Source organism: Meles meles, chromosome 12 (assembly GCF_922984935.1).
Source record: "Meles meles chromosome 12, mMelMel3.1 paternal haplotype, whole genome shotgun sequence".
Classification (NCBI taxonomy): Eukaryota; Metazoa; Chordata; class Mammalia; order Carnivora; family Mustelidae; genus Meles; species Meles meles.
In genome coordinates, this window is record NC_060077.1 from 10,834,168 (window position 1) to 10,860,684 (window position 26,517).

Consider the following 26,517-nt stretch of genomic DNA (forward strand, 5'->3'; position numbering starts at 1 on the left):
CAGACCCAGATTTCCAGGAGCTTATAATACAGCAGGAAAAATTATCTGAATGCCAGAATCTCAAATTATCTGCACACAAAAAAATATACACTGCCTGTCATTTGAACAATATTCAGAAGAACTGGTAAAATTTGGACAAGGACTATGGTAAGGAGAAAGCAGAAGGAGAATATTTCATTTATGAGACCATTTAGCTTTCATCTAAACTTATTTTCATACACTCTACAAAATATTTACTGATAACATAAATTGGATCATTTGCATAGGTTCAGTGATTTAAATATGTGATTCACTTATTCATATGAGTTAATATAGGATTCATTTGTTCACTATAGTATGGAGTAGAAGAAGGGACATCATTAAACAGGTAGGTTTTGGTAGGAAACTAATTAAATTGGAGGCAGGTTCTAACCACTTTGCTTAAAGTACTAAATAAACAAATAAAAAACTCAAGTCGATTTCTGGTTCAGAAATCCCTACTATAAGGTCTCAGGGAGTGTTCTGGGGCCTCTAATCATATATCTATCTAATAAGGGTAAGGGGACTAATGACAGTCTCACCAAGTGATAAGAGAATGCCTTTGGACAAAGGACTCTTGTCTCAGTCAAGAACAAATCTCAAATTGTTCAAGGAACAACCATGCCAAATCAGTCTGCTGCTCTTGACATAAGAACTTTTCACTCTTGGCACCCCTTCTAAAATGTCTTATGCCACTGACCAAATTCCCATTTGGGGATTTACCTTTCCATTTTTCTCTCTGTATTAGTACCCTGCTTTTTGTATATTTAGCACTACCCCCCCCCCCACCGAAATATCTTTTTTTTTTTTAAGATTTTATTTATTTATTTATTTGACAGAGATCACAAGTAGGCAGAGAGGCAGGCAAAGAGAGAGAGGAGGAAGCAGGCTCCCCACTGAGCAGAGAGCCCGATGCCAGGCTCCCATCCCTGGACCCTGGGATCATGACCTGAGCCGAAGGCAGAGGATTTAACCCACTGAGCCACCCAGGCGCCCCTGAGCAGAACTCCTTTTTCTTCCTTATTTTTCTCTCCTTTTTTTCTGTTCAATTTCTGTCTTGCAGCTCCGTTTATCTTTTCACCATTCTATTTTTTATTATTCCTGTCTCTTCCTCTTACAATTCCTAATGCTTTTTAGAACTTTGTTTCCTTGTCACCTGCTCTTTCTATTTTTGTTCTTTCTGCTTGGCTTTCTCCTCCATTTGTCACCACCTTCTTTCCTTGTCCTCAAGATACGGGGCAGGATTGGGTAGGGAGGAGCCCAGCAGAGCTGGGGGTGGAGCCACCTGTTCTGTGCTGGATTCAGACCTGAGAAGGATCGGGCTGCATAAGCATAGCTAGGGCAGAAGTCCCCATGGCCTTCCTGCTGGAGGCTAGCATTCTGGAGGACAATTGGGACTTGGTGAGATTATAAGTAGTCCCTTTCTTTTTGCTCCCCCTTTCTTCCTCCTTGTTCTGTACTTTTCACTCACAGTATCTCTTTACTACTTCCTATTTCTTTACTCCTTACTATTCTGTTTTTTCTCTCTCTAGTTATCAGTCAACTCTTTAGTATTTGTTTACCTTTCCTAGTACCTATTATTTTCACGCATGTCTATTCTCTCAAAATTTAACCTTTCCTACCTCTTCTCCATTTTATTCTTTTCTTTTTAAATATTCTCATCCAACTCTCTTTTCATTTAGTAGTTTTCTGTCCACCTCTCTACTCTTTTTATCTTATTGTTTCCTAGAGATGGAGCAATAAAAGAGGAAACAAGGAACTGCCCTGCCTTTCCAGAGGCCTTTCCGCTCCGTCTCAGACTTGTAGTGTATTTTGATTAGGCACTGAAGAATTTGTGCTCTGCACAGACAGTTAATAAACAGTGAAATTGGAGTAAGGTTGAATATTAAATGTAAAAGTTTTGATTTTATTCTCTTTCATGTTTTGTTTAGGTTTTTTCTGCAATACAGTGGATACAATTTATTATGGCTACTCTGAGGTAAATTTATTTAATCTCATGTACTATGACTGTTTTAACTAGTAAAAGCAAAACTGTAGAATTCTAAAGTTTCCTACATTTTTTCCCCTGGGTATTTGCTTTTACTCTTTAGGGAGAAATGCTGTTCTTTACCATGTTGATATTTTCTGATTAATAAAATGTAACATCAACAGTAACAAAAAAAACAGATTGAGTAATAACATCTGAAAATCAAAGGACTTGGTCAGCAAGACTGATTTGCAAAATCAGTAGGAATGATACAGAGATTAGCATGTCCCCTATGCAAGCATGACACACAAATTCATGAAGCTTTCCATATTTTAGAAAAATGTGTGGTTTATTTTTTTCTGTTATATATTAGTAAAGCTGTAAAAAATCATTAGCAAAAATGAGGGAGCCCCAGTAGTCTTCTTTTAATGATTATCTTTTATCTCTGTCAGTGTTATCGGTTCAAGTTCACTTATTGCCTATGCCGTATTCCAGAATATACAGAAATCTCCAGAGGTGAGCAAACTCTTTTTGTGTTGGATTTGAACTTTTTTAGTGACTTAGCCTTTGAAATAAATAAGAGAAATATCAACTATAAATAATGGAATAATTCTATGAATTACTTGTAAATTTGTCATTATGTTACATTGAGATATTTTAGACACAGTCAATAGGTTTCCCTTTTTTTCTAGGTAATTATTTTAACTATAACTTTGAATAGTGAGAGATTGGCTACTAAAAGTACACTTTTTTTGCTATGCATTAATTATTAAAGTTAGGAAATAGAGTTGTTTGAAGCCTCTTCACTCTAAGCACAGTATGATACTGCCAAGAGGTGAGTTTTCTGATATTGGTATCTTGGCAATATTGCTAGTGGGGCTAAGAAATAGCTCAGACTTTGTTGTCCAGAAAATATTAGGTTTGCTGTTCAGGCCTTCTAGGCAACTATAATTTAATGGTGAAAACAGAACAAAAATACATCCTAGGTAAAATTATTCATACCAAAAAGATCAAGTAAAAATATTTTCCTTTTTTTGAGGTGTAATTGACAAACAAAAATTATATATATTTAAGGTATAAACAAACAGAAAAACCTTCCTGACTGAGAGAAGACTAGGAAGAGAGAGTATTTCCTAGCTATGAAATAAAAATGTAACAACACTTTCTCTCACCAGGCCAAATGGCACAAAATTAGACAAAATATAGTTCAGCACATATATAGGAGAGGTTTTGTATGTGGAAAATGTGATTGGGTTTTTATTGGGCCCACTTTCCTAATCAGAGTAGTTCCATATGTTGAACACTTTCTGAGCTCCAAGTATGCTGGGTGCTTTACAGAGTTTATCTTATTAGCTTTCATCACTTTCCCATGGGAAGGATGGTATTAGCTCCATTTCACAGATGAGGAAATTAAGGCTCAAAGTCATGAAGTAACTTGTTGAAATTTTACAGTAAGTAGCAGAACAGAGATTTTCAAAAGTCTAACTCTTAACTACAGTCCCCTTTCAAATTAAACACGGTATTTAATATTTATTTTATTCTAGATAGATGTGCTCAGTGTTTTAAATACATTTTTCATTTAATCCTTAAAACAACTCTGTGAGGTAGATATTACTAATCTGATATTATAGTGAAGAAATGGAATCCTGGTAAGGTTGAGGGACTTTCCTAAGATCTTATATATACCCAGTAATTTGTTAGAGCTAGAATTTGAGTACAGGATTGTCTTTTTCCAAAGCCTTTCTCCATATATGCTTTTTAAGCCACTGAAATATGGTATGTAATGAAAATAGGATTTTGAATGTCAGGCTTAGACTGTGACTATGTAAGTAACTAGAAAGTAGAAGTCCTGGTACTGTGTTGTCATTGCCTGCCGAAGTAATCTTAGGCCACATATCTTTCTGTGATTCAGATTTCCCTAATGTTTGTCTCCTTTGCTGAAATTTGAATTCATAGGTGATTAAGTTAATGAAGTATAAGTTACATAGTAGGACAGCTAAGCAGAGATTCTCAGTCTCTGCATTATTTATCTGTTGGCCTGGAGGATTATTTGTTGTAGGGGGCTCTCTGTACCTTTGGATGTTTAGCAGACTTTACCCACTAGATGTTAGAAGCAAACCACCTCCCCATACATCTGAGGTTGTAAAAACCAAAATATGTTTAAATTTATTGCCAGATATCTCCTGGGGGAGGCGTAATTGCTCCTGGCTCAGAACCACTGCTCTAAGGTGACCTCTGGCATGACAGTGGGTTAGAGCTTTATAAAGATGTAGGATCTACTTTGACCTAGGATGTGACCTTTAGTTTCTCTGGCTTTGGTTCCCATACCTTTCACATAACCAGAGCTTAAAGGACCTTAACAACCACTAGTTCACTGGTTCCCACACATTCTGTTTTCTTGGTGTAGGAAAAATTCCAATTTTTCCAGATTAAGAATGTCAGCCTTCCTCCAGTTTTCCTTTTTTCTCCATTAAAGAAATTTTTTAAAAGATTTTATTTATTTATTTAACAGAGAGAAAGAGAGAGCTCACAAGTAGGCAGAGAAGCAGGCGGCGGGGAGGGGAAGCAGGTTCTCCGCTGAGCAGAGAGCCCAATGTGGGGCTCGATCCCAGGACCCTGAGATCATGACCTGAGCCGAAGGCAGAGGATTAACCCACTGAGCCACCCAGGCGCCCTTAAAGAATATTTTTAATCAAAAAAACACATGGAAGTCATAATCTGAAAAAGACCAAAATAGTTTATTAAATTAAAATAAATGTAGTAAATTGGAGAAATCCATAGGGAATCTTTGAGGTGATTAGCTGATGAAACAGTGACTCAGAAAGGCTAACTGAAGAGAGAAGAAGGTGGCCAGACTAGCCAGTGTTAAATAATACTCAAGGCAGATATACTTTACTACACTTATGTGACTTTATTTCCCCGTAAAGAGCACTTTTGATATTCTTTGTAACCTGATTTCATTTGAATAGAAATATTGGGAAGCAGGATTTTAGAAGAGTATTCATATGAATACTATTTTAGGGCTTTCAACTCACCAGAACCCACTTGGACTCAGAACCTCCCCAGGGAAACCCTTTCCCACAGTGCATGTTCTACCCCTTATCCTGCTCTTGATTTAACTGGAGTACGAATTGGGCATTTTTAAAAAATTTTTTTACAGATTTTTATTTATTTATTTGACACAGAGAGAGATCGCTAGAGAAGGAATACAAGCAGGGGGAACGGGAATGGGGGAGGGAGAAGCAGACTTCCCACTGAGCAGGGAGCCCAATGTGGGGCTCCCAGGACCCTGGAATCAGGACCTGAGCTGAAGGCAGACGCATTACGACTGAGCCACCCAGGCACCACTAGGCATGTTTTTTTTAAAAGCAAAAACTTTCATATTTAGGACTATGTCTTTTGCTTTTATGTGTATTACAGATTACCGAACTGATTGTACTTTCCTTAAACCATGGGCTATACCGTACCTTTGTATTACCTTCAACATAGTATTTTGTAAATGTTGGCAGGGTGAAATTTTTCTTCGCTTCAGCAATAGGTGCTCAGTTAATTTTTGTTCTTTACTTGATTGCCTTTATCTCCTATTACTAGAACTCACTGTTTTCTAAGCGTGAGTGAAAGTATATAAATCTCTTTTTATCCTCCATTTCCCTGCCAAAGACTTTAGGTATATTTTAGTTGCAAATAGCGCTCTCTGTATAAGGCTATTTATTGAATCCATGACTATAAATAAAATTGCATTCTTGCTCACAAAAGCCTCCTGGCTGCCTTTCTCCTCCAGAGTTTATTTGGTGTTCACTTTTAATTTTTTACCCATTAACAATTATAAACTTGTGGGAGGTCATGGGCCAGTACAATCTGTGAATGTGCTATCTGGCTGGAATTTTAGTAGGCTTACCCGGAGCAAAGGCTATATATGGTAATAATAATAATAATATCTGATATTTATTAAATATAGTTTAAAATGTAAAAAAAAATGTTATTTCACTCGTTTTTGTTTTTGTTAGCCAAAGCAGCGTGACCATTTACCCCTGCTTGCAAGGTATAGCATCTTACCTTTCCTCTCATTTGGAAGAGGGGTATGAGAAAAATTTCCTTTTGTACAGGCGAGATTAGTTTTATATTAGGTAGTAAGTGATAATAACTTTAAATATTTTTTTAATTTACTTTTTCTTGTGATATATATTAGATGTGGATTACAAAGCATAAAACCTGTGTGCACTTTTAAAAGAATTATTATAATCGGTAAGAATAAGAAATAGAAATTGCCTGTACCAAAATGCTCCTTACTGGTCAACCTACTGTGCTCCTTACTAGGTCACAGTTCTCTTCCTCACCTCTAGAGGTAACCACTGTCCTGACTTCTGTGATCATAATTTCTTTGCTTTTATGTACAGTTTTGTCAAGGTATGTATATTTAAACAATTTAATTCAGCTCACTTTGGAATTTTTTTGGAAATGGATTAATACTGTATGTATTTTTTATATAGTTCTGTGATTTGCTGTTTTTCGTCAATGTTATTTATTCTTGTGTAAAGCTCTGGTTCATTTAATTTTCACTGATGTTTAGCATTCTCTACTTTGAACACATCATAATTTATGTATATCTATTATATTTGTATGGTGTATAGGTATAATATATATATGTTATATCTATATATAATCTTTAATCTTGTCCATGTCTTCTGGTACACACATGCAAACATTTCTCTAGTATATTTACCTAATGATAGAATTGCTGTAGGAGAGGCATATTCCTAGATAATGCCAAACTTTTTCTAAATGGTTGTGCCAGTAGGGTATGAAAGGATTCATTGCTTTATATTTCCATTAATCCTTGATATTGTCAGACTTTAAAAATTTTTGCCATGAATGTATAATTTTTTTGTGGATTTAAATTTTAATTTCCTTGATTACTAGTGGTGTTAGGCATATTTGCATATGTTTATGGCCATTTGGATTTCCTCTTAACTACCTGTTCACATCTTTTGCCTATTTTTTTCTACTAGGTTTTTTTTTTAATTGCTTTGTAAGAGTTTTTGTTTTTAATTTTGTTTTGATACCAGTCCTTTGTCAGTTTTATGTGTTGCAAATAATCTTTTCCCATTTTGTGGCATGTCTTTTCACTTTCTTGGTGGTGCTTTTGACATATTTTTCTTTTGTCACTGGTTGAATTTTTCAATTACTTCCTTTTAGAGCCTTTTTGTTTTGTTTAGGAAAAGTTTCCCTGGCCAGAAGTTGAAGACATTCTCCTCTGTTATCTAAAAAAAAATTGTTATGGGTTTTGCTTTCCATATTTCGTTATTTAAACCAGTTGGAACTCATTTTTGAGTGTGTGAGATAGAACATAGGGGTCCACTTTTTTTTTTTTTTGAAAGATTTTATTTATTTGACAGACAGAGATCACGAGCAGGCAGAGAGGCAGGCAGAGAGAGAGAGGGAAGCAGACTCCCCGAGCAGAGAGCCTGATGTGGGGCTCGATCCCAGGACCCCGGGATCATGACCCGAGCCGAAGGCAGAGGCTTTAACCCACTGAGCCACCCAGGCGCCCCTAGGGGTCCACTTTTATTTTTATACATATAGACCCGGGTTGTTGCAACATCATGGTTGTTGTGTTGTGTTTTGTTTTTTTAAGATTTTATTTATTTATTAACTGAGAGAGACACAGAGAGGGAACACAAGCAGGGGGAGTGGGAGAAGGAGAAGCAGGCTTCCTGTGGAACAGGGAGCCAGAAGTGGGGCTTGATCCTAGGACCCTGGGATCAGGACCTGAGCTGAAGGCAGACGCTTAACGACTGAGCCACCCAGGCGCCCCACAATATCATGTTTTGAAAAGACTATCCTTTCTTTTTTTTTTTTTTTTAAATTTTATTTATTTGACAGACAGAGATCACAAGTAGACAGAGAGGCAGGCAGAGAGGAAGGGAAGCAGGCTCCCTGCTGAGCAGAGAGCCCAATGCGGGGCTCGATCCCAGGACCCTGGGATCATGACCTGAGCCGAAGGCAGAGGCTTTAACCTATTGAGCCACCCAGGAGCCCCTATCCTTTCTTTCTTGATCCAGAAAGCCACTTTGTGGGATGCCTGGCTGGCTCAGTCAGGAGAGCCTGCAAATCTTGATCTCAGGGTTGTGAGTTTGAGTTCCACAATGGGTGTAGAGATTACTACAGTAATAATAATAATTTTGCCAATAATAACAAAAATGTTCTAAAAAAGCCATTTCTAGGGGCACCTGGCTGGCTCAGATGGTTAAATATCTGCCTTTGCCTTAGGTCATGATCTCCGGGGTCCTGGGATTGAACCCTGTGGTAGGGCTCCCTGCTCAGCAGGGAGTCTGCTTCTCCTTCTCCCTCTGCTGCTCCCCCAGGTTGTGGTCTCTCTCTCTCTCTCTGTTGAATAAATAAATATTTTTTAAAGCCTCTTCTGTCATGTATCAAAAGTGTTTATATATGCTTAGGTTTGTTTGAGCTCTGTATTCTGTTTCATTTGTCTATTGCTTATCCCTATGCTAGAACCACAGTATCTACACTCTAGCTTTATATTAAGTCTTGCTACGTGTAGAACAAGTCTTCTTTCTCCTTTTTTTATCAAGAATGTCTTGGTTGTCTTCATATTTTGTATTTCTACATCAGATATAGAGCCAGCTTGTCAACTTCCACAAGAAAATATGTTGAGATACAATTGAGATTGCATTTAATCTATATATCAATTTAGGGAGAACTTACATTTTTGTAATCTTAGGTCTTACAGTCCATGAGCATAGTATATATCTTCACTCTAGATTTTCTTTGATGTCTCTCAATAAACATTTTATAATTTTCTCTGTATGCTAACCAATACTATTTTTAGAAAAGTGGGAGTTGGGAGGGCAAAAGGGGAAGGATACTAGAAAGTGACAAAGAAGGACAGACTTCACTGATGGGGTCAGAAATTGAAAAACAGCATATACAATTCATACCAACATTTTTTCCTACTCTGAGTTTTCTTTTTTTTTTTTTAAGATTTTATTTCTTTATTTGACAGAGAGAGAGAGATCACAAGTAGGCAGAGAGGCAGGCAGAGAGAGGGGGAAGCAGGCTCCCCGCTGAGCAGAGAGCCCTATTTGGGGCTCAATCCCAGGACCCTGAGATCATGACTTGAGCCGAAGGTAGAGGCTTAACCCATTGAGCCACCCAGGTACCCACTACTCTGAGTTTTCATTGATGAAATAAGATGAATAAAGTCTGAGGATGTAATGCCTAATGTGGTGACTATAGTTGATAACACTGTTGTATAACTGAAATTTGCTAAAAGAGTAGAACTTAAGTGTTCTCACCAAAAAAAAAGTAAATGTGTGTGGTAATGAAGGTGTTAACTTGGGGAAATCCTTTCACAATGTACATGTCTATCAAATCATCACATCGCACACTTTAAATATCTTACAAATTTTTCAATAAAGAAAAGAATGAGAAAAATGCAAGTTAAACTGTATTAAGATTTTAAAAACCCATTTTTATTTTCTTTGAGTATTAACATATCCCTAAACACTCAGCTGATGATCTCATTTCCTATTGTTAGAAGATGTTGGCTGTGCAACTAGAGTACTTTTAATTTTCTATTTGTGGTGTGTCTCCCATCACAAAATTTCTTATCTCTCCATTCTTTCCTTTGTCCCTAAATCTGAGGAATGAATATGTCTATAAGGAAGAAGGTCAATGCTAATCTACCCATGAGTAATCTTATTCCAGGATAGTTGGGATAGTTGAAATTACAGATTCCTTCCTATGTGGAGTATTCCTTTACATTCCCCACAGTCCACCAATGAGAGAGACCCCAGAAAAATGATGCCCAGGTTTCTCCTAGAAAGTTATAACTTAAAAATAATTGATTTTTATTCTCCTAGCTACATCATTTATGAAATGAGGCTCTTGTTGCTTTGACAGATAAGGCCACTCTTTTATCTGAGCTGCTCTGACCTTCTCCTGGGGATATGCTGGCTCATTGAGGCACTTCTTTATGGAACTTCAGTAGCCAATAAGGACATTGTCTGCTATAACTTGCAAGCAGTTGGACAGGTGAGTGGTACTAGACTGTGACTGTATCTTTTAAGACAGGTATACTCAGACCTAAATAGAAAGCAAAGATAATTCATCTTGGTAAGTGGGACCTCTTTGTTTATTGTTATCCTTTGAAAAAATAGCTCTTAATATTTTTCCATATTAAAAAACACGGCTTGTTGTGCTCACTTCAGCAGCACATGTACTAAAAAAACACTGCCTGTTTATTATAGAAGGTGTGGAAAATTCAGAGAAACAAAAAGATAATTAAAATCACCTATAATCACTCACATATTTTATATATATTACATATCTTATATATCTTTCCAATCTTTTTCTCTGTACATATATGCATTTTAAAACAAATAGCACATTAATACTTCATATAATTTGCTTTTATTTTTCAACATGTCATGAGTGTACTTCCATGTAATAAAACATTCTTTAACAACAGCTTTTGAGAATAATGCTTTTCTTTATTAAAAGAATAAGCATTGACACTGAAAAGAAATAAAATAAAATGGAAAAAAACATTGGCTTCAATTGGGAAATACTATAGATTATCATGTATGGATTATAGATCTTTCACAGATTTTATCAGTGGATTAACCCACACAGTACCATCTATATATGTTTCTTATATTTCTCAGACTTGCTATATGAAAAAGTAGAGGTCACACTGCAATTGGGACTCACTGCTATGTGTTTCCTTTGACATATGTTACTAGAGGGAATATTTCTTTCAATATAGTATGAAAATAATACATGTAATTGGTGGTATGAAATTCATGTACTAATATATATTAAATATCTCATATGAATTTTAGTGTCATAAAAACATACTTTATTCAGTCCTCCTAATATCTCATAAATTGAGTAACACTGTATTATTTTCTCAGCTAAGGAAATAATATAGTTTTGGAAGTAAAAAAAAAATCTGTATAGAATTCTGGACCCAGTTAACTTTGTAACCTTAGGCAAATACTTAATAATTTCTGAACTTAAGTCTCCTAGTCTGTAAAATGATCGTTAATATTATTGCCTTGTGCTTGGCATAGGTATGATTAATGTTACTTTGATTTTTTTACAGCTTTATTGAGCTATACATATAATAAATGACATTTATTTAAAAGATTTTATTTATTTGAGAGAGGGAGAAAACATGAGTGAGGGTGGGGAGGGCAGAGGAAGAGGGAGAAGCAGAGAAGCAGAGCCCACACTGAGCAGGGAGCCTGATGTGGGGCTCAGTCCCAGGAGCCCAAGACCATGACCCAAGCCAAAGTCAGATGCTTAACTGAACTACTCAGGTGACCCTATACAACAAATTTAAAGTGTACAATTTTATCTTTTTTAGTATATATATATATATATATATATATATATATATATATATACCCCTTTCAAATCATTACCACATGGGGCACCTGTGTGGCTCAGTGGGTTAAGCCTCTGCCTTCAGCTCAATGGAGAGCCTGCTTCCCCTCCCCACTGCCTGCTTCTCTGCCTACTTGTGAGCTCTCTCTTTCTCTCTGTTAAATAAATAAATAAAATCTTTTAAAAAATCATTACCACAACTAAGATAACAAACATTCCTATTTCTATCACCCCCCAAAATCATTTCAAGTTTGTTTTCTTTTACCTCATGGAGCGTATGAATTATAATAGTTGCTTTTAAAAATTTTGGTTGGTGGCACTTGGGTGGCTCAGTCATTAAGTGTCTGCCTTCAACTCAGGTCATGATTCCAGGGTCCTGGGATCAAGCCCTGCATCAGGCTCCTGCTCAGCGGGAAGCCTGCTTCTCCCTCTCCCACTCCCCCTGCTTGTGTTCCCTCTCTCGCTGTGTCTCTCTGTCAAATAAATTTTAAAAATCTTAAAAAAATTTTTTTTTGGTTGGTATTTCCAATACCTGGCCATCTCTAAGTTGGTGTTTGTTGATTGTCTTTTCCCATGATAATGGGTGACAAATTTTTGTTCTTTGTGTGTCAAGTAATTTAGGGTTTCATCTTGGACATTGTGACTGTTACATATCATTGACTTGGGGTTCTTTTGTAATTCTCTGGAGAATGCTAATGTTTTTGTTTAGCAGACAATCAACCTGATTAGGTTTAGAATGTGAATTCCTTTTTTTAAAAAAATAATTTAAAAAATTTATTTGAGAGAGAGAGCAGGAGTGGGGAAGGGTCAGGGAGGGAAGCAGACTCCCTATTGAGTAGGGAGCCTGATGTGGGACTTGGTCTTGGGACTCCAGGATCATGACCTGAGCTGAAGGCAGTCACTTAACCAACAGAGCCATCCAGGTACCCTAGAATGTGAATTTCATTTCATCATTTTTAGGTTCAAGTTCTCTATGCCTAGTTCTCTAAGCCTTAGCTATGCTGGTTTTGAGCTGTCATGCACGTGCATAGTGCAGTGGTTAGGTTGAGACTTATATGGCATCATACACGGAATTGGGACATCTGCTTTTCTTGCTCTGTCACTTTTGGGTTTCCACCCACACTTTCCTGCCTGAAATGGGATATTCTTTGGTTTATGTGGCCTAGAATATAGGTTTCTGTTAGGGTTTCAGGGGCCTTCACTGAGAAGCATTATGATTGATTGGGATGTACACTTGAGAAAAAGCTGTAAGAGAGCAAGAGAGAAAGGTTTGGGAAACTTACTATTGTGCTGTTTGCTTCTCTGTATTTGATTGCTTTGTTTGATTTTTACTTTTCAGTCTTCAAGCAGTTAATTTTTATATTTTCCCAGAGTTTTTGTTTGTAATCTGTAGGATGGATGGGCTGAAGAGGGCTAAAACACACTAGCTTATTTAGTTATTCTTATTCATTTATTGAGAGAGAAAGTGTATGTGAGTGGGTGAGGGTCAGAGGGAGAGAGAATCTTTTTTTTAATAGATTTCTTTATTTGAGAGAGAGCACAAACAGAGGGAGAGGGCAGAAGGAGAGGGAGAAGCAGACTCTCTGCTGAGCAGGGAGCTGGATGTGGGGCTCAATCCTAGGTCCCCAAGATCATGACATGAACTGAAGGCAGTTACTTAATCAGCGGAGCCACCCAGGTGCCTGGAGAGAGAGAATCTTAAGCAGGCTCCATGCTCAGCTTGAGCCTGATGCAGGGCTCCATCTCATGACCCTGAGATTATGACCTGAGCTGAAACCAAGAGCCCATGCTTAACCAGCCCAGCCACCCAGGCACCCCTAGCTTTTTTAAAATTATGGTAAAGAACATATCATAAGACCATTTTAATCATTAAATTTTTTAAAAATTGGATTAAAACATGTAACAAAATTTACATCCTGACATTTTTAAATGTACAGTTCAGGGACACCTGGGTGGCTCAGTTGGTTAAGCATCTGCCTTCGGCTCAGGTCATGATCCCAGGATCCTGGGATAGAGCCCCACATCTTGCTCCTTGCTCCTTGCTCAGCAAGGATTCTGCCTCTCCCTCTCCCTCTGCCCTGCTTATGCTCTCTCTGTCTTTCAAATAAATAAATAAAATCTTTTAAAAAATTGTCAGTGATATTAGTGATGTTAAATATCTTGTGTGCTTATTGACGACTTATATATCTATCTTGAAGAAATATTTATTCAAGTTCTTTGTCCATTTTTAAATTTGTTGTTGATTTATAGGGCTTCTTTATGTATTATGAATATTAATTCCTTTTCAAATATATGATTTACAAATATTTTCTCCCGTTCTTTCATAGATTGCCCTTTCACTCTGTAGATTATGTCCTTTAATGCGCAGAAATGTTTAATTTTGATGTAGTCCAATATATTGTTTCTTTTTTTGCCTGTGCTTTTGATTTTGTATTCAGGAAGTCATTGCCAAGCCCAGGGTCATGAAGCTTTTCCCCTATGTCTTCTGCTAGGAGTTTTATAGTTTTACCTCTTAGGTTTAAGTCTTTGACCTATTTTAAACTAATTTTTGTGTATAGTGTAAGTGTCCAGCTTCATTCATGTGCATGTGGATATTCAGTATTTTATTTTTTAAAAGATTTATTTATTTATTTATTTATTTGACAGAAAGAGACACAGCAAGAGAGGGAACACAAGCAGGGGGAGTGAGAGAGGGAGAAGCAGACTCCCCACCGAGCAGGGGGGCTTGATCCCAGGACCCTGGGATTATGACCTGAGCTGAAGGCAGAGGCTTAACCCACTGAGTAACCCAGGTGCCCAATATTCAGTATTTTAAATACCATTTGCTAAAAAGACTGTCCTTTCCTCACGAAATGGTATTGCCACTCTTGTTTAAAATCATATGACTTACATGTGACATTTTATTCCAGGCTCTCTATTCTGCTCCATTATTTCTATTTGTCTGTCTTTAAGCCAATGTCACACTGTTTCAATTACTGTTACTTTGTACTAAGTTTCAAAACTGGGAAGTGGGAGTCCTCCAACTTTGTTCTTCTTTTTAAAGATTGTTTTGGCAGCCATCAAAAAAAAAAAAAAATCTTGCCATCTGCAACGAAGTGGATGGAACTAGAGGGTATTATGCTAAGTGAAATAAGTCAATCAGAGAAAGACAATTATATGATCTCACTGATATGTGGAATTTAAGAAACAAGACAGAGGTTCATAGGGGAAGAGAGGGAAGAATGGAAACAAGATGAAACCAGAGAGGAAGACAAACCATAAAAGACTCTTAATCTTAGGAAATAAAATCAGGGTTGCTGGAGGGGAGTGAGGTAGAGGGATGGGGTAGGATAACTGAGTGATGGACATTGCGGAGACTATGTGTTGTAATGACACTGGGTATCATATAAGACTGATGAATCACATACCTGTACCCCTGAAACAATACATTAAATGTTAAATTATTGAATTTAAATTTTTAAAAAAGAAGAAAAAGATTGTTTTAGCCAAAACAATCTCAGGGTCCCTTGAGGTTATGTGTGGATTTTAGGATGTACTCTGCTGTCACTGGATGGAATGTTCTATACCTGTTGATTATGTCAGGTTGATTGATAGTGACCTTTAAGTCTATTAGATTCTTGCTGTATTTCTGTCTATTATATTCATTAGTGAAAGATAGTGATTTTCCTGATAATAATTGTGGGTTTATCTATTTCTCATTTTAGTTCTGTTAGTTCTTGCTTCATGTATTCTGAAGTTCTCTTCCAAGGAGTATACTAATTTAAGATTTTTATATTCTTTGCTCTGTAATTTACTTTGTTTCTGATATTTAAATAGCCGTTTCACCTTTTGTTACTATTTTGTTGTTTCACTTTCATTTATCATTAGCATGGTATATCTTCTTACCTCCTTGTAAATTTAAATTATTTGTATATTTTTATTTAAAATGTGTTTCTTGTATCCAGCATGTATTTAGGTCTTAGTAGTGTATCCAGTCCAACAATCTCTGCCTTTTAATTGTGGTTTTTAGGACACTTACACTTAATTTAATTGTACTGTTTTATTTGAATCTATCATTTTGCCCTTTGTTTTCTGTTTTCCCTTTTCTTCCTTTTTTCTCCCTTCTTTGGATTAATATATATGTTTTTTAAAGATTTTATTTATTTGACAGAGAGAGAGAGAGAGAGAGATCACAAGTAGGCAGGCAGAGAGAGCAGGGGAAGCAGGCTTCCCGTTGAGCAGGGAGCCTGACATGGGGCTCGATCCCAGGACCCTGAGATCATGACCTGAGCCGAAGGCAGAGGCTTAACCCACTGATCCACCCAGGCACTCCTAATATACTATTTTTATTATTACCTTTTATTTCCTTTGTTGGCATATTAGCTAAAACCCTTTGTTGTGTTACTTTAGTGGTTATGTTACAGGGTTCATAATATACATTTTAACTTATTATAGTTGAAGTAATAATCATATCTCTTCACATGTAGGGTGAGAATCTTACAATGGAATACTTTCATTTCTCCTCTCCTGGCCTTTATGCTTATTGTCATGTATTTCTTATATATATACTGTAAAACTCACAATATGTTTTTATATTTGCTCAGTTAATTATCATTACAGAGACTTAAATAATAAAAAAATCTTTTATACTTATTATTTCCAATGTGTTTTGTTCTTTTGGGTAAATTCAGATTTTTTGTGTGATACCATTTTTCTTCTACCTGAGGCATACTCTTTAACATTTCTTATGTTGTGGATCTGCTTTTGTGTGTTTGAAAATGTCTATTTTGCCTTTGTTTTTGAGAGTATATTTGCTGGGTATAGATTTGTGGATTGAGAAAATTTTGGTACTTTAACATATTTCTTCACTGTCTTTTTGCTTGAACTGTTTCCTTTAAGAAATCTGATACTATATCTTTGTTCCTCCCTGTATCTTTTTTCCTCTGGCTGCTTTTAAGATTTTGTCTTAAAAATGAATAATTTGGGACACCTGGACGGCTCACCTGGTTAAGCATCTGCCTTTGGCTCAGGTCATGATCCCAGAGTCCTAGAATCCAGTCCCACATCAGACTCTTTGCTCAGCAAGGAGCCTGCCTCTCCCTCTACCTGCTGCTCCCCTGCTTGTGCATGTAAGCTCTCTCTCTGACAAATAAATAAATAAAATCTTTTTAAAAATGAATAATTTGATTATGATGGGCCTTGGTGTCATTTTCTTCATATTTCTTTTCCTTGGGATTAATTGAGCTTTTATATCTATGAGTTTATAGTCTTCATCAGATTTGGAAAGCTTTTGTTCATTATTTCTTTCAAATATGTTGTCTGTTTCCCTTTTCCCCACTACTTGCACTCCTTTCAGGCATCCTATTACCTATATATAATGGTACTTAAAGCTTTCCCACAGTTCACTCATGCTTTTTCAGTTTTTGGATTCTTCTTCTTCTTTTTTTTTTTGGCTTTGTTTTTCATTTTGAATATTTTCCTTTGTTATACTTTCAAAGATTCATTAGTCATTTCTTCTGTAATGTTTAATCTGTATATATTTTTACTTCCTCCATTGTAGTTTTTATGTTTAACAGCTCAAATAAGGTCTTTAAAAATACCTTCCATGTTTCTACTTATTAAAAATATGAGATAGAATATAATAACTATTTTATTGTCCTTTACTGCTAGTTCTAATATTTATTTCAGTTTTGGGTAGTTTCAGTTGATTGATTATTCTTCTCTGTATAGATCATGTTTTACTCCCTCTTTGCATCTTTTTTTTTTTTAGATTTTATTTATTTATTTGACAGGGAGAGATCACAAGTAGGCAGAGAGGCAGGCAGAGAGAAAGAGGAGGAAACAGGATCCCTGCTGAGCAGAGAGCCCCATGTAGGGCTCAATCCCAGGACCCTGGGATCATGACCTGAGCCGAAGGCAGAGGCATTAACCCACTGAGCCACCCAGGCGCTCCCTTCTTTGCATCTTTTATTGGATGTCAGGCACTGTGAATTTTATATTTGGGGTGTACTAGATATTTCTGTATACTGACAATCATTCTTGTATTTTATCCTTCGATGCAGATAATTTACTTAGAAGTGGTTTGAATCTCTCAGATCTTTCTTTTATGAATTTTTTAGTTAGTTCTGGAGTGATGCTCAATCTCAGGCTAATTATTTCTCATAACTGAGCCAAGACCTTCCTGAGTACTCTACCTTATGTCCTGTTGAATTACCAGTTTTTGGTAAGAACTACTTTTCGGCCTATGTGAACTCTAGATAACTGTTCTGTAATACTTTTAGATAGTTCTTTCAGCTTTGGATAATTCCCTGACACACACGCATCAGTCAGTACTTTGCTGAATACTCCAGGAAGATCTGCAAATATCCAGGGTGCTCTGAGCAGCTCTTTCCTCTCCAGCACTCTGTTCTATGAACTCTAGCAGCCTTAGTCTTCCTGGATTCTCATTTCTAACTCCTCAACTCAGAGTTTGCCAAGCCCTCCCTTAGTTTTGTTATTCCATCTTGGCCAGGTGTAGAAATTCATAAGTAAAGCTTGGGACTAAGAATATGCTCAAAGAACTTCAGCATTTTATTGTTGTTGTTGTTATTTTTTAAGATTTTATTTATTTATTTGATGGAGAGACAAATCACAAGTAGGCAGAGAGGCAGAAGGGGGAAGCAGACTCCCTGTTGAGCAGAGAGCCTGATGTGGGTCTCAATCCCAGGACCCTGAGATCATAACCTGAGCTGAAGGCGGAGGCTTAACCCACTGAGCCACCCAGGCGCCACTAAAAAACTTCAGTGTTTGGATATTCAGGGTTAACGTAGAGCTTTTAGGGGAATATATTATTTAAATAATTCTCAATGAATATTTAAGTTATTCTTTAGAGTAGAAAAATGTCTAGACTGTTTCAGATAAATGTTTTAATATTCCCTGTTGTCTTCTCTCCTGATCAACTCTGTCAGCTTGGAGGGGAAAAAAAATGCTATTTAACTTGGGCCTTTTTTTTTTTTTTTTAAAGATTTTATTTATTTATTTGACAGAGAGAGATCACAAATAGGCAGAGAGGCAGACAGAGAGAATGAGAGGGAAGCAGGCTCCCCGCTGAGCAGAGAGCCCGATGTGGGACTCGATCCCAGGACCCTGAGATCACGACCTGAGCTGAAGGCAGTGGCTTAAACCACTGAGCCATCCAGGTGCCCCCACTTGGGCCTTTTCTTTATATTGAAACATACAATTCAATTGAAGAGTCAGTTGGTCCATTTATTCAACTTTAGGAGAGAATGAGACATAGGTATCCCTGACTTGTCAATATTTTGTGTTATACCTCTTTGCTTTTAAGAAAGACCTACATGAGGGGCACCTGGGTGACTCAGTCATTAAGCATCTGCCTTGGTCTCAGTTCATGATCCCAGGATGCTGGGATCAAGCCCCACATCAGGCTCCTTGCTCTGCTGGAAAGCCTGCTTCTCCCTCTCTCACTCCCCCTGCTTGTGTTCCCTCTCTCGCTGTCTCTCGCTCTCTCTCTCTCAAATAAATAAAATAAAATAAAATAAAATAAAAAAAGAAAGAAAAACCTACATGAATACCTGTCCTTACAAACCAAAAGAAATCCAAGGAGGATTTTGGCTTTTGTGGAAAAAGGCAAAAAGCAAAAATAGCATTCAGTGTTTGTTTTGCAGCAAGCCATTATAGAGGCAGTGTGTTCCCCAGCCAGTGGCCACCAAGCTCTTTCCCAATATACTCAACATCAAGCTGTCATAACTATGAACTGCGTATGTGGACATCTATACTTTATCTCTATTTATTTTGTACATCCATTAGAAGATGTTTCCATTAGCAGGGGTATCAGAAATGAAAATTATTACTGCATTGTTTTGCTGTTGAGAATCCATATGATTTTGAGGAAGTCATTTGATTTTTATGACAATCATTATTGCTAGTTGAATATAATTAAAGATACAGATGAATAGCCAGATTACCATAAGTCCAAAAGGGTCCTGAATGCAGGAGCTTCTGTCCCTGTGGAGCGGGATGTGTTTACCAGTCCAGAAGCTTTCAGAATCTTGTAGTTTAGAGTTTTTTATGGAGGCTTCATCTTGTAGGCATGATCAATTATTAATTCAGTCTCTAGCCTCTCTTCTCACCCTGGGGGATGGGATGTAGGGCTGAAACTTCTAAGCCTCAAGTCACGGTTTGATCTTTCTGGTAACCAGCTATCCAGGAGCCCACCAAGTATCATCTCATTAGAACAAAAGGTGCTCCTATGACCCAGGAAATTTCAAGGGATTTAGGAGCTCTGTGTGAGATACCCCTATCATTCTCATCACTCAGGATATTCCAAGGGTTTTAGGAGCGGTGTGTCAGGAACTTGGGGCAGATACCAAACATCTACTTATTATGTCATAAGAGCAAACCCAGATTGGCTCTTTTATGTCTCTCTGTGTTACTGGAAAATCCTGGTACCAAGTTCAATAACTCTTTAGAGACCTGGAGACTGCAAAATACATTCTTTCCTTAAAAATGGAACATTTTTATTTTTTTTTTAAAGATTTTATTTATTTGACAGAGAGAGATCACAAGTAGACAGAGAGGCAGGCAGAGAGAGAGAGAGAGGGAAGCAGGCTCTCTGCTGAGCAGGGAGCCCAACGCGGGACTCGATCCCAGGACCCTGAGATCATGACCTGAGCCGAAGGCAGTGGCTTAACCCATTGAGCCACTCAGGCGCCCGGAACATTTTTATTTTTTAGCTGTTCTACATAAAGATTTGTTGTAATTTATAAAATTAATACATGTTCTTGATAAAAATTAAAACACATGTTTTTGTATACCTGGGGTTTACAAATGAAAAGTAAAAGTTCACCTCCCTTTCCTACCCCTAACTTTCACAGTTCAACCAGTTGAGATTAATGTCTCTGGTTCCCCTGTAACTGGTTCTTGAGAAAACCACTAGGAGTGGGTGGAGGTAAGGCACTCCTTATTTGCACAAGCAGATGAGAGGTCCTAGATTTTCCAAGAGTCATAGTAAGGAAAGGACTTGTCACCTGATCTAAACAAACAAGATATTCAGGTTCCTTAATTTAAATTTCCAGTTTCATTCTTTGAACAGCGAGATCCTTATAGAAAAAAATTTTTTGAAAATAAGTGCCAAGATTTTTAGAACATATTTAGTAGTTATTAATTAATTCCACTGAAGCAGAATGAAAGAAAATGGGCTTAAGCAGTAGTAGGAAAATAGTATGGGTAGAAACCTTGAGGAGTGTTATGCATGAATAAATCATTAGGGTCAGTTTGGTGTTTCCCTGTCAAATGTGTGCGTAATTTTCATCCATGTGAAATGGATTTCCAGGTGATATACCAGATAAGTGGTTCACTGATTCCTGAACTTCAGGGCTTTACAAATGAGTAAAACTAAAGAGAAAAATGTGAGTTTTCATACTGTTGCTATTTTGCTAAATTAGGAATACTTTTAAACAAATACTACCTAATTTCGTAAAAGGAATAACAATTGATACTAAAAAACTAGGCGAAATATAGTCTCAGACTGGAACATGGACTCTTTATTTTTATTTTTTTTTAAGATTTTATTTATTTATTTGACAGAGAGAGAGATCACAAGTAGGTAGAGAGGCAGGCAGAGAGAAAGGGGGAAGCAGGCTCCCCGCTGAGCAGAGAGCCAGATGCGGGGCTCCATCCCAGGACCCTGGGATCATGACCTGAGCCGAAGGCAGAGGCTTTAACTCACTGAGCCACCCAGGCACCCCAAGAACATCGACTCTTTAAATTAGTAGATTTAGCTATATGAAAAATTTAATTACATCCCTATCTTTTTCTCAATATTTCTTAGACTAATGCCTCTTTTGTCAGGGATCACCACTAATTTTTGAACTAGCATTTGGAAATTACTGCTCTATATAGGCCTTCATAGCTCTTTCCAGGTTTCAGATGTTAAAGCTTCAGGACATGTAGATTTTTGTTTTGTTTTGAGCTTTTCCTCTTCTATTGGGGTGGGTGTGGGATGCAAATTAGAATCAGGCTTATTCATCTCTTATGTTATTACTTTATTATGTGTCTGGATTTACTGAGTTCTTGCCTGATTTAGATAATGAAAAGAGTTTGGTAGGAGACCCCGAGCTGGTCAGGGATAAACACTGGCTCACTGCAGCTCTGGTGCTTTTATGTGTCTTCAGTGAACTGGAACAGAAGAAATCAGTCATTTACCAAGAGCTAGTCATTTGTTCTGGAACTTATCTGAGAAGCAAAGCGAGTTTGAGAACTAGGCCATCAGAAATAATTTCATTCTTTGATTAATAAATCAAGATGTGGGATGTTTCAAGTGCTCTCTTTTTAGTAAACTCAGCCAACCGGTAAATAGATGTTACCGTGCCACCATAACATTGGAATCTGAAGGCTTTGTCTGGTGTATAGCCTTTGGGTCTGAAGGAAGGAATCTGATCCATAGTCTAAGATGCTGAGAATTTTTAATTCTGTTAGATGATTAGATCTATACCAAGAAGATTAATTTGTATATGATTACCCCCCTGATCAATCTTGGAATCAGGAACAAATTCCTTGCTTTTTCTAAAAGGGTCTAGGATTATTACTGTGCTAGTATTTCTGTTGATCAGAGATAACTGTGATAGAGAAGTAAGATAAGGGAAAATGACAGTGTCAGACACTATCCCAGTCTGCTTCCCTATTTACTTTTGGCTATTCTAGTGTTTATTTTGACATGGGTTGAAGTGTTAGCAGTCACCTTTTATTAGTGAATGAACCTGGTCACATACTTTAGAGATACCAGTTTGGATTGCAGACAACATGAAATTCGTGGCTTGGAGTTAAAGCATAGAGTTTGGAGTCAAACAGATCTGGGTTTAAATCCCAGCTCTGGTACCTATTAGCTGTATGATTTTTAAGCAAGTTACTATTTTTTTAAAAAGATATTTATTTATTTATTTGACAGACAGAGATCACAATTAGGCAGAGAGGCAGGCAGAGAGAGAGGAAGGGAAGTAGGCTCCCCGCTGAGCAGAGAGCCTGATGTGGGGCTCAATCCCAGGATCCTGAGGATCATGACCTGAGCCGAAGGCAGAAGCTTTAACGCACTAAGCCACCCAGGCCCCCGCAAGTTATTTTTTCTAAGTCTTAGTTTCCCTTGTAAGATATGAATAATGATGGGATTCTTAGGGTTGTCATGAAGATTAAATTTGGTAAAAATGCGAAGTACTTGCCCCTAGTGTGAATTATTGCTGTTCTTATTATTTTTGGAGGTAAAATAGGATATCTGCTGGTCTTCTTAGGAACAGAATTCTCCTGCAGGCCTTTTGTTTCCTCCCCATATTTATTGATCTGTTACCTTCTGAATCTGTCGGTAAAAGCAGTCTATTAAAAATATTCTCTTATCTAGGATTTTACTTCATGACATTTGCTAGTTAATATATTCTCACTGCCTCTCTGACCTTTTGGACTTAGCCTGCCTAAATCCAAGGCCTAAATTTTCAGTGGCTGGTGGTTTGTATGACATTATTATTGTGATTTTTAGGGTCTGGTTTAAATATAATAGGAGCTCAAATAAACTTTTGCTAATTGATAGCTGACTTCTCTGGATTTAATTTCATACTTAATGGCCCTAAGCCCTTTTCTATGGGTAGATTTCTGATGCTAGCCCACTTTAGCTAGCTGTCTCTTTTAGCCATGGTATACTAACCAACATCTGATTAATGCCATGGCACCATGTCTGATCTGTGACAGAACAGATTTGTGTCATGATCACTTCCCTTTGTTAAGGGTAAGTACTTTTAACAACAACAGCAAAAATCCCTTGTATCCTAGGTCCATGTAACAGAAGTAGCTTTACCCAAACTGTTAAGTGTTTTGGGACATCTAGAGTCTACTTTAGAGTAGAATTCTCTTACCTTATTTTCTGTTGCTCAGAAAATGGGTTCTTGTCTACAGAGACAAGAATTTGCTCAAAAATGCCATCTGAGAGTATTTTTATACTAGATTGTACTATATTTCTGTTTTCTATGGTAAGTTTGAGCTGCTGTCTTTTCAAGACAATTTTAAAAAGGTAGAAAACCACATTTTAAATTTAGGTATCTTCATTTTGTAAATGAATGAACTAAATAAGCTATTAAGATCTTGTTTAGTGTCAGGATTCAATTAAAAAAAAAAACAAAAAAGGTCTGGTTGAAAATTGAGATTCTGGAGTTATCTTTTGGATCTGTTTTAGATTGGTGTAGGGGATATTTGGGGCAAATAAGTTCTTACATTGGTCTTTTATTAATTTAATAATAGAAGTGAGCTTGTTTCTGCCGCTTAACAGACCTTAAATAAGTCATGTTAAAGTACTAGTTTTGTTTTTTTATCACAAAAATAAGATCATATGTCAGTATATATGTAAAAGTACTTTTAAGTTATAAGGCATTATACAAAAAGTACTTAAGTTATAAGCCATTATATGCCTTGTATAAGGCATTATACAAATGTAAGTTTGAATAGATGGTTCTTACTCATTTTCTCTATTATAAGTTCATCTTTATACATGGTAGTCATTCTGTAACTATTTGCCTCACTGGGATTTTAGGAGAATAAAGATAATGGATTTGATGAGTTGGGAGTGTCTCAAAAGACAACAAGTAGTTAGGATGATAGATTTATTTTATTTTATTTTTTAAAAGATTTTATTTATTTATTTGAGAGCGAGAGAGAGAAAGAGCACAAGCAGTGGAAGAGGCAGAGGCAGAGGGAGAGAAGCAGACTCCCCGCCAATCTGGGAGCCTGACATGGGGCTTGATCCCAGGATCTGGAGATCATGACCTGAGCCAAAGGCAAATGCTTAACCATCTCAGCAGCCCAGGTGCCCCAAAGGATGATAAATTTATAATTAGTCACCCCTATTTGATATTGAAGAATGTTAATATTAGTCATAATCATCAAGGTTGTTAACAACAGTGCTCTCAGGCTTTAACAGATTTTTAAATCTGAAACCTGCAAGAAGTGGCAAATTTAGAATGTTTACCTAGCTAGTGGGAGGGTGGAGGAATCTGTCAGATATGATGACATCCTGGTTCCCTCTACTGGGCTTAAATGAAATTACTTTTTTTTTTTTTTTTAAGTTTTAATTTTAATTTTTGTTAGTTAACATGCAGTGTTATATTAGTTTCAGGTATACTATATAGTGAATCAGCACTTCCCATACATCACCTGGTGCTCATCATGACAGGTGTAGTCCTTAATCCCCACCACTTATTTTACCCAAACCCCCAACTCCCTCCCCTCTGGTAAACATCACTTCTCTAATTAAAAGTCTGTTTCTTGGTGTCGCTCTCTTTCTCTCTCTTTGCTCTTTTGTTTTGTTTCTTAAATTCACATATGAGTGAAATCATATATTATTTTTCTTTCTCTATATCACTTAGCATAATATTCTCTAGATCCATCCATGTTGTTGCAAATGGAAGATTTCATTCTTTTTTGTGGGTGAATCATATTCCATTGTATATAATGGATACCTATTGCTTCTTAAAACTTGTTTCCTCAGCATAGAATGGTCAGTTTCTTTAAGTGGCAACAAGAGGAGAGAAGAAGACAAAGTATCTGATCATGTTTCAAATTTTACTCCCAATATTGAATAGCCATGTAATTTAAAGGACACCACTCCCTACAATGGATCTTCACTTCTCTCATATGTTTGTCATCGTAATGGTGGGAAGGTTTTAGGGATCTTTCTTTAAGATTTTTTCCTAAAATCTAAACTTGCATCTGCCTATGGCCTTGGGTAAAGGAACTCAGAGTTATTTGATGAAAACTTATTTTTTACAGTGTGGCAGTCATTATACTATACTTTGGAGCACACATCCTTTAAAGTCTGATCATGAGGTTGCAGAAATTTAGTCACATCTTCAGGCTCCACTTCTAGTTCTATCACAATTTCCACCACATCTGAAGTACTTCCTGCACTGAAGTTTTAAATACCTCAAAGTCATACATGAGGGTTGGAATCAGCTTTTTCCAAACTCCTGTTAATGTTGATTTTTATTTTATTTTATTTTTTAAAGATTTTATTTATTTATTTGACAGACAGAGATCACAAGTAGGCAGAGAGGCAGAGAGAGAGAGGAGGAAGCAGGCTCCCTGCTGAGCAGAGAGCCCAATGGGGGGCTCGATTCCAGGACCTTGGGATCATGACCTGAGCGGAAAGCAGAGGCTTTAACCCCCTGAGCCACCCAGGTGCCCGAGACTTGCTTATTTCTCTAAGACATACTTTTAAACTTTGATTCAGGCAGTCTTCCATGTACAGCTAATTTTGTCCCATTAGTGAGGCAATACTCTTTTTTTTTTTTTTTTTTTTAATGTTTATTCGACAGAGAGAGATCACAAGTAGGCAGAGAGGCAGGCAGAGAGAGGAAAGCAGGCTGCTCGCTGAGCAGAGAGCCCGATGCGGGGCTCGATCCCAGGACCCTGGGATCATGACCTGAGCTGAAGACAGAGGCTTTAACCCACTGAGTCACCCAGGCGCCCCGAGGCAATACTCTTCTTATGATTCTACCTTATTATGCTATAATACCTTCATTTCCTGCCTATGTATTAGGACGTCTTTCCACTCTGAGTGATGGAAACACAAACTATTGCTTTGGAGATTGTTTCACCTATTCCTCTGTGGTTGTTCTGTTCCTGGTCTTCATGGTTTTCTGTCTCACATGCATAGATCAGTACTTAATCAAGGACTTGAGGGTACCACTGCAAATCTCCAGAGCACTACACCTGTGTAGCTACCTCTTCTTTGATAATCTGCTTCATATATTATAGCTGCTTTGGCCTCTCCAAACTCTGAACTCTGCCTCCTCACTCACTAAGACAGCCAGACTGTTTGGTTTCTCCTTCACTGCACTCACTTTTTCCTGCCAGTGATTGGGATGTTTGCTTGTTTTTCTTCTTTCAGGGATTACTGTTCTGAACTGATGGTTACCCTAACATTTGAAAACAGGATGTTCCATATATTTTTCCCAATTTTTAGTTTTTAAGGCTGAAGGGCAAATTCTAATACTATTATTTCATCAAAGATGGAAGCAGAAATTTTTTTCTCTGGGATTTTGTCCTCCTTATTCCTTGCTATCTTGTCAGGTCTTTGGTCCTTTTAAGGATCTAAAAAATATTTCATCTAA

The 26,517-nt window shown here is 37.2% G+C and overlaps 1 protein-coding gene and 1 pseudogene across 4 annotated transcripts in view; both read left to right on the top strand.

The window, feature by feature from the left end:
• The window catches only part of LOC123953775 (transmembrane protein 116-like), a 54,843-nt gene that overhangs the window by 14,695 nt on the left and 13,631 nt on the right, over window positions 1-26,517 (top strand). For 2 of the 4 annotated variants that reach the window (XM_046024132.1, XM_046024130.1), the window contains exons 1-4: window positions 1,340-1,419; window positions 1,950-1,996; window positions 2,437-2,500; window positions 9,905-10,036. In XM_046024132.1, coding sequence (XP_045880088.1) covers window positions 1,372-1,419; window positions 1,950-1,996; window positions 2,437-2,500; window positions 9,905-10,036 — 291 coding nt within the window. In that variant the 5' untranslated portion in view covers window positions 1,340-1,371. Of the gene's footprint in view, window positions 1-1,339; window positions 1,420-1,949; window positions 1,997-2,436; window positions 2,501-9,904; window positions 10,037-26,517 lie in introns of those variants that run through there. The other 2 variants (XM_046024131.1, XM_046024133.1) reach the window with 2 other exon arrangements.
• Window positions 2,223-2,319, top strand: LOC123954775 (annotated as a pseudogene).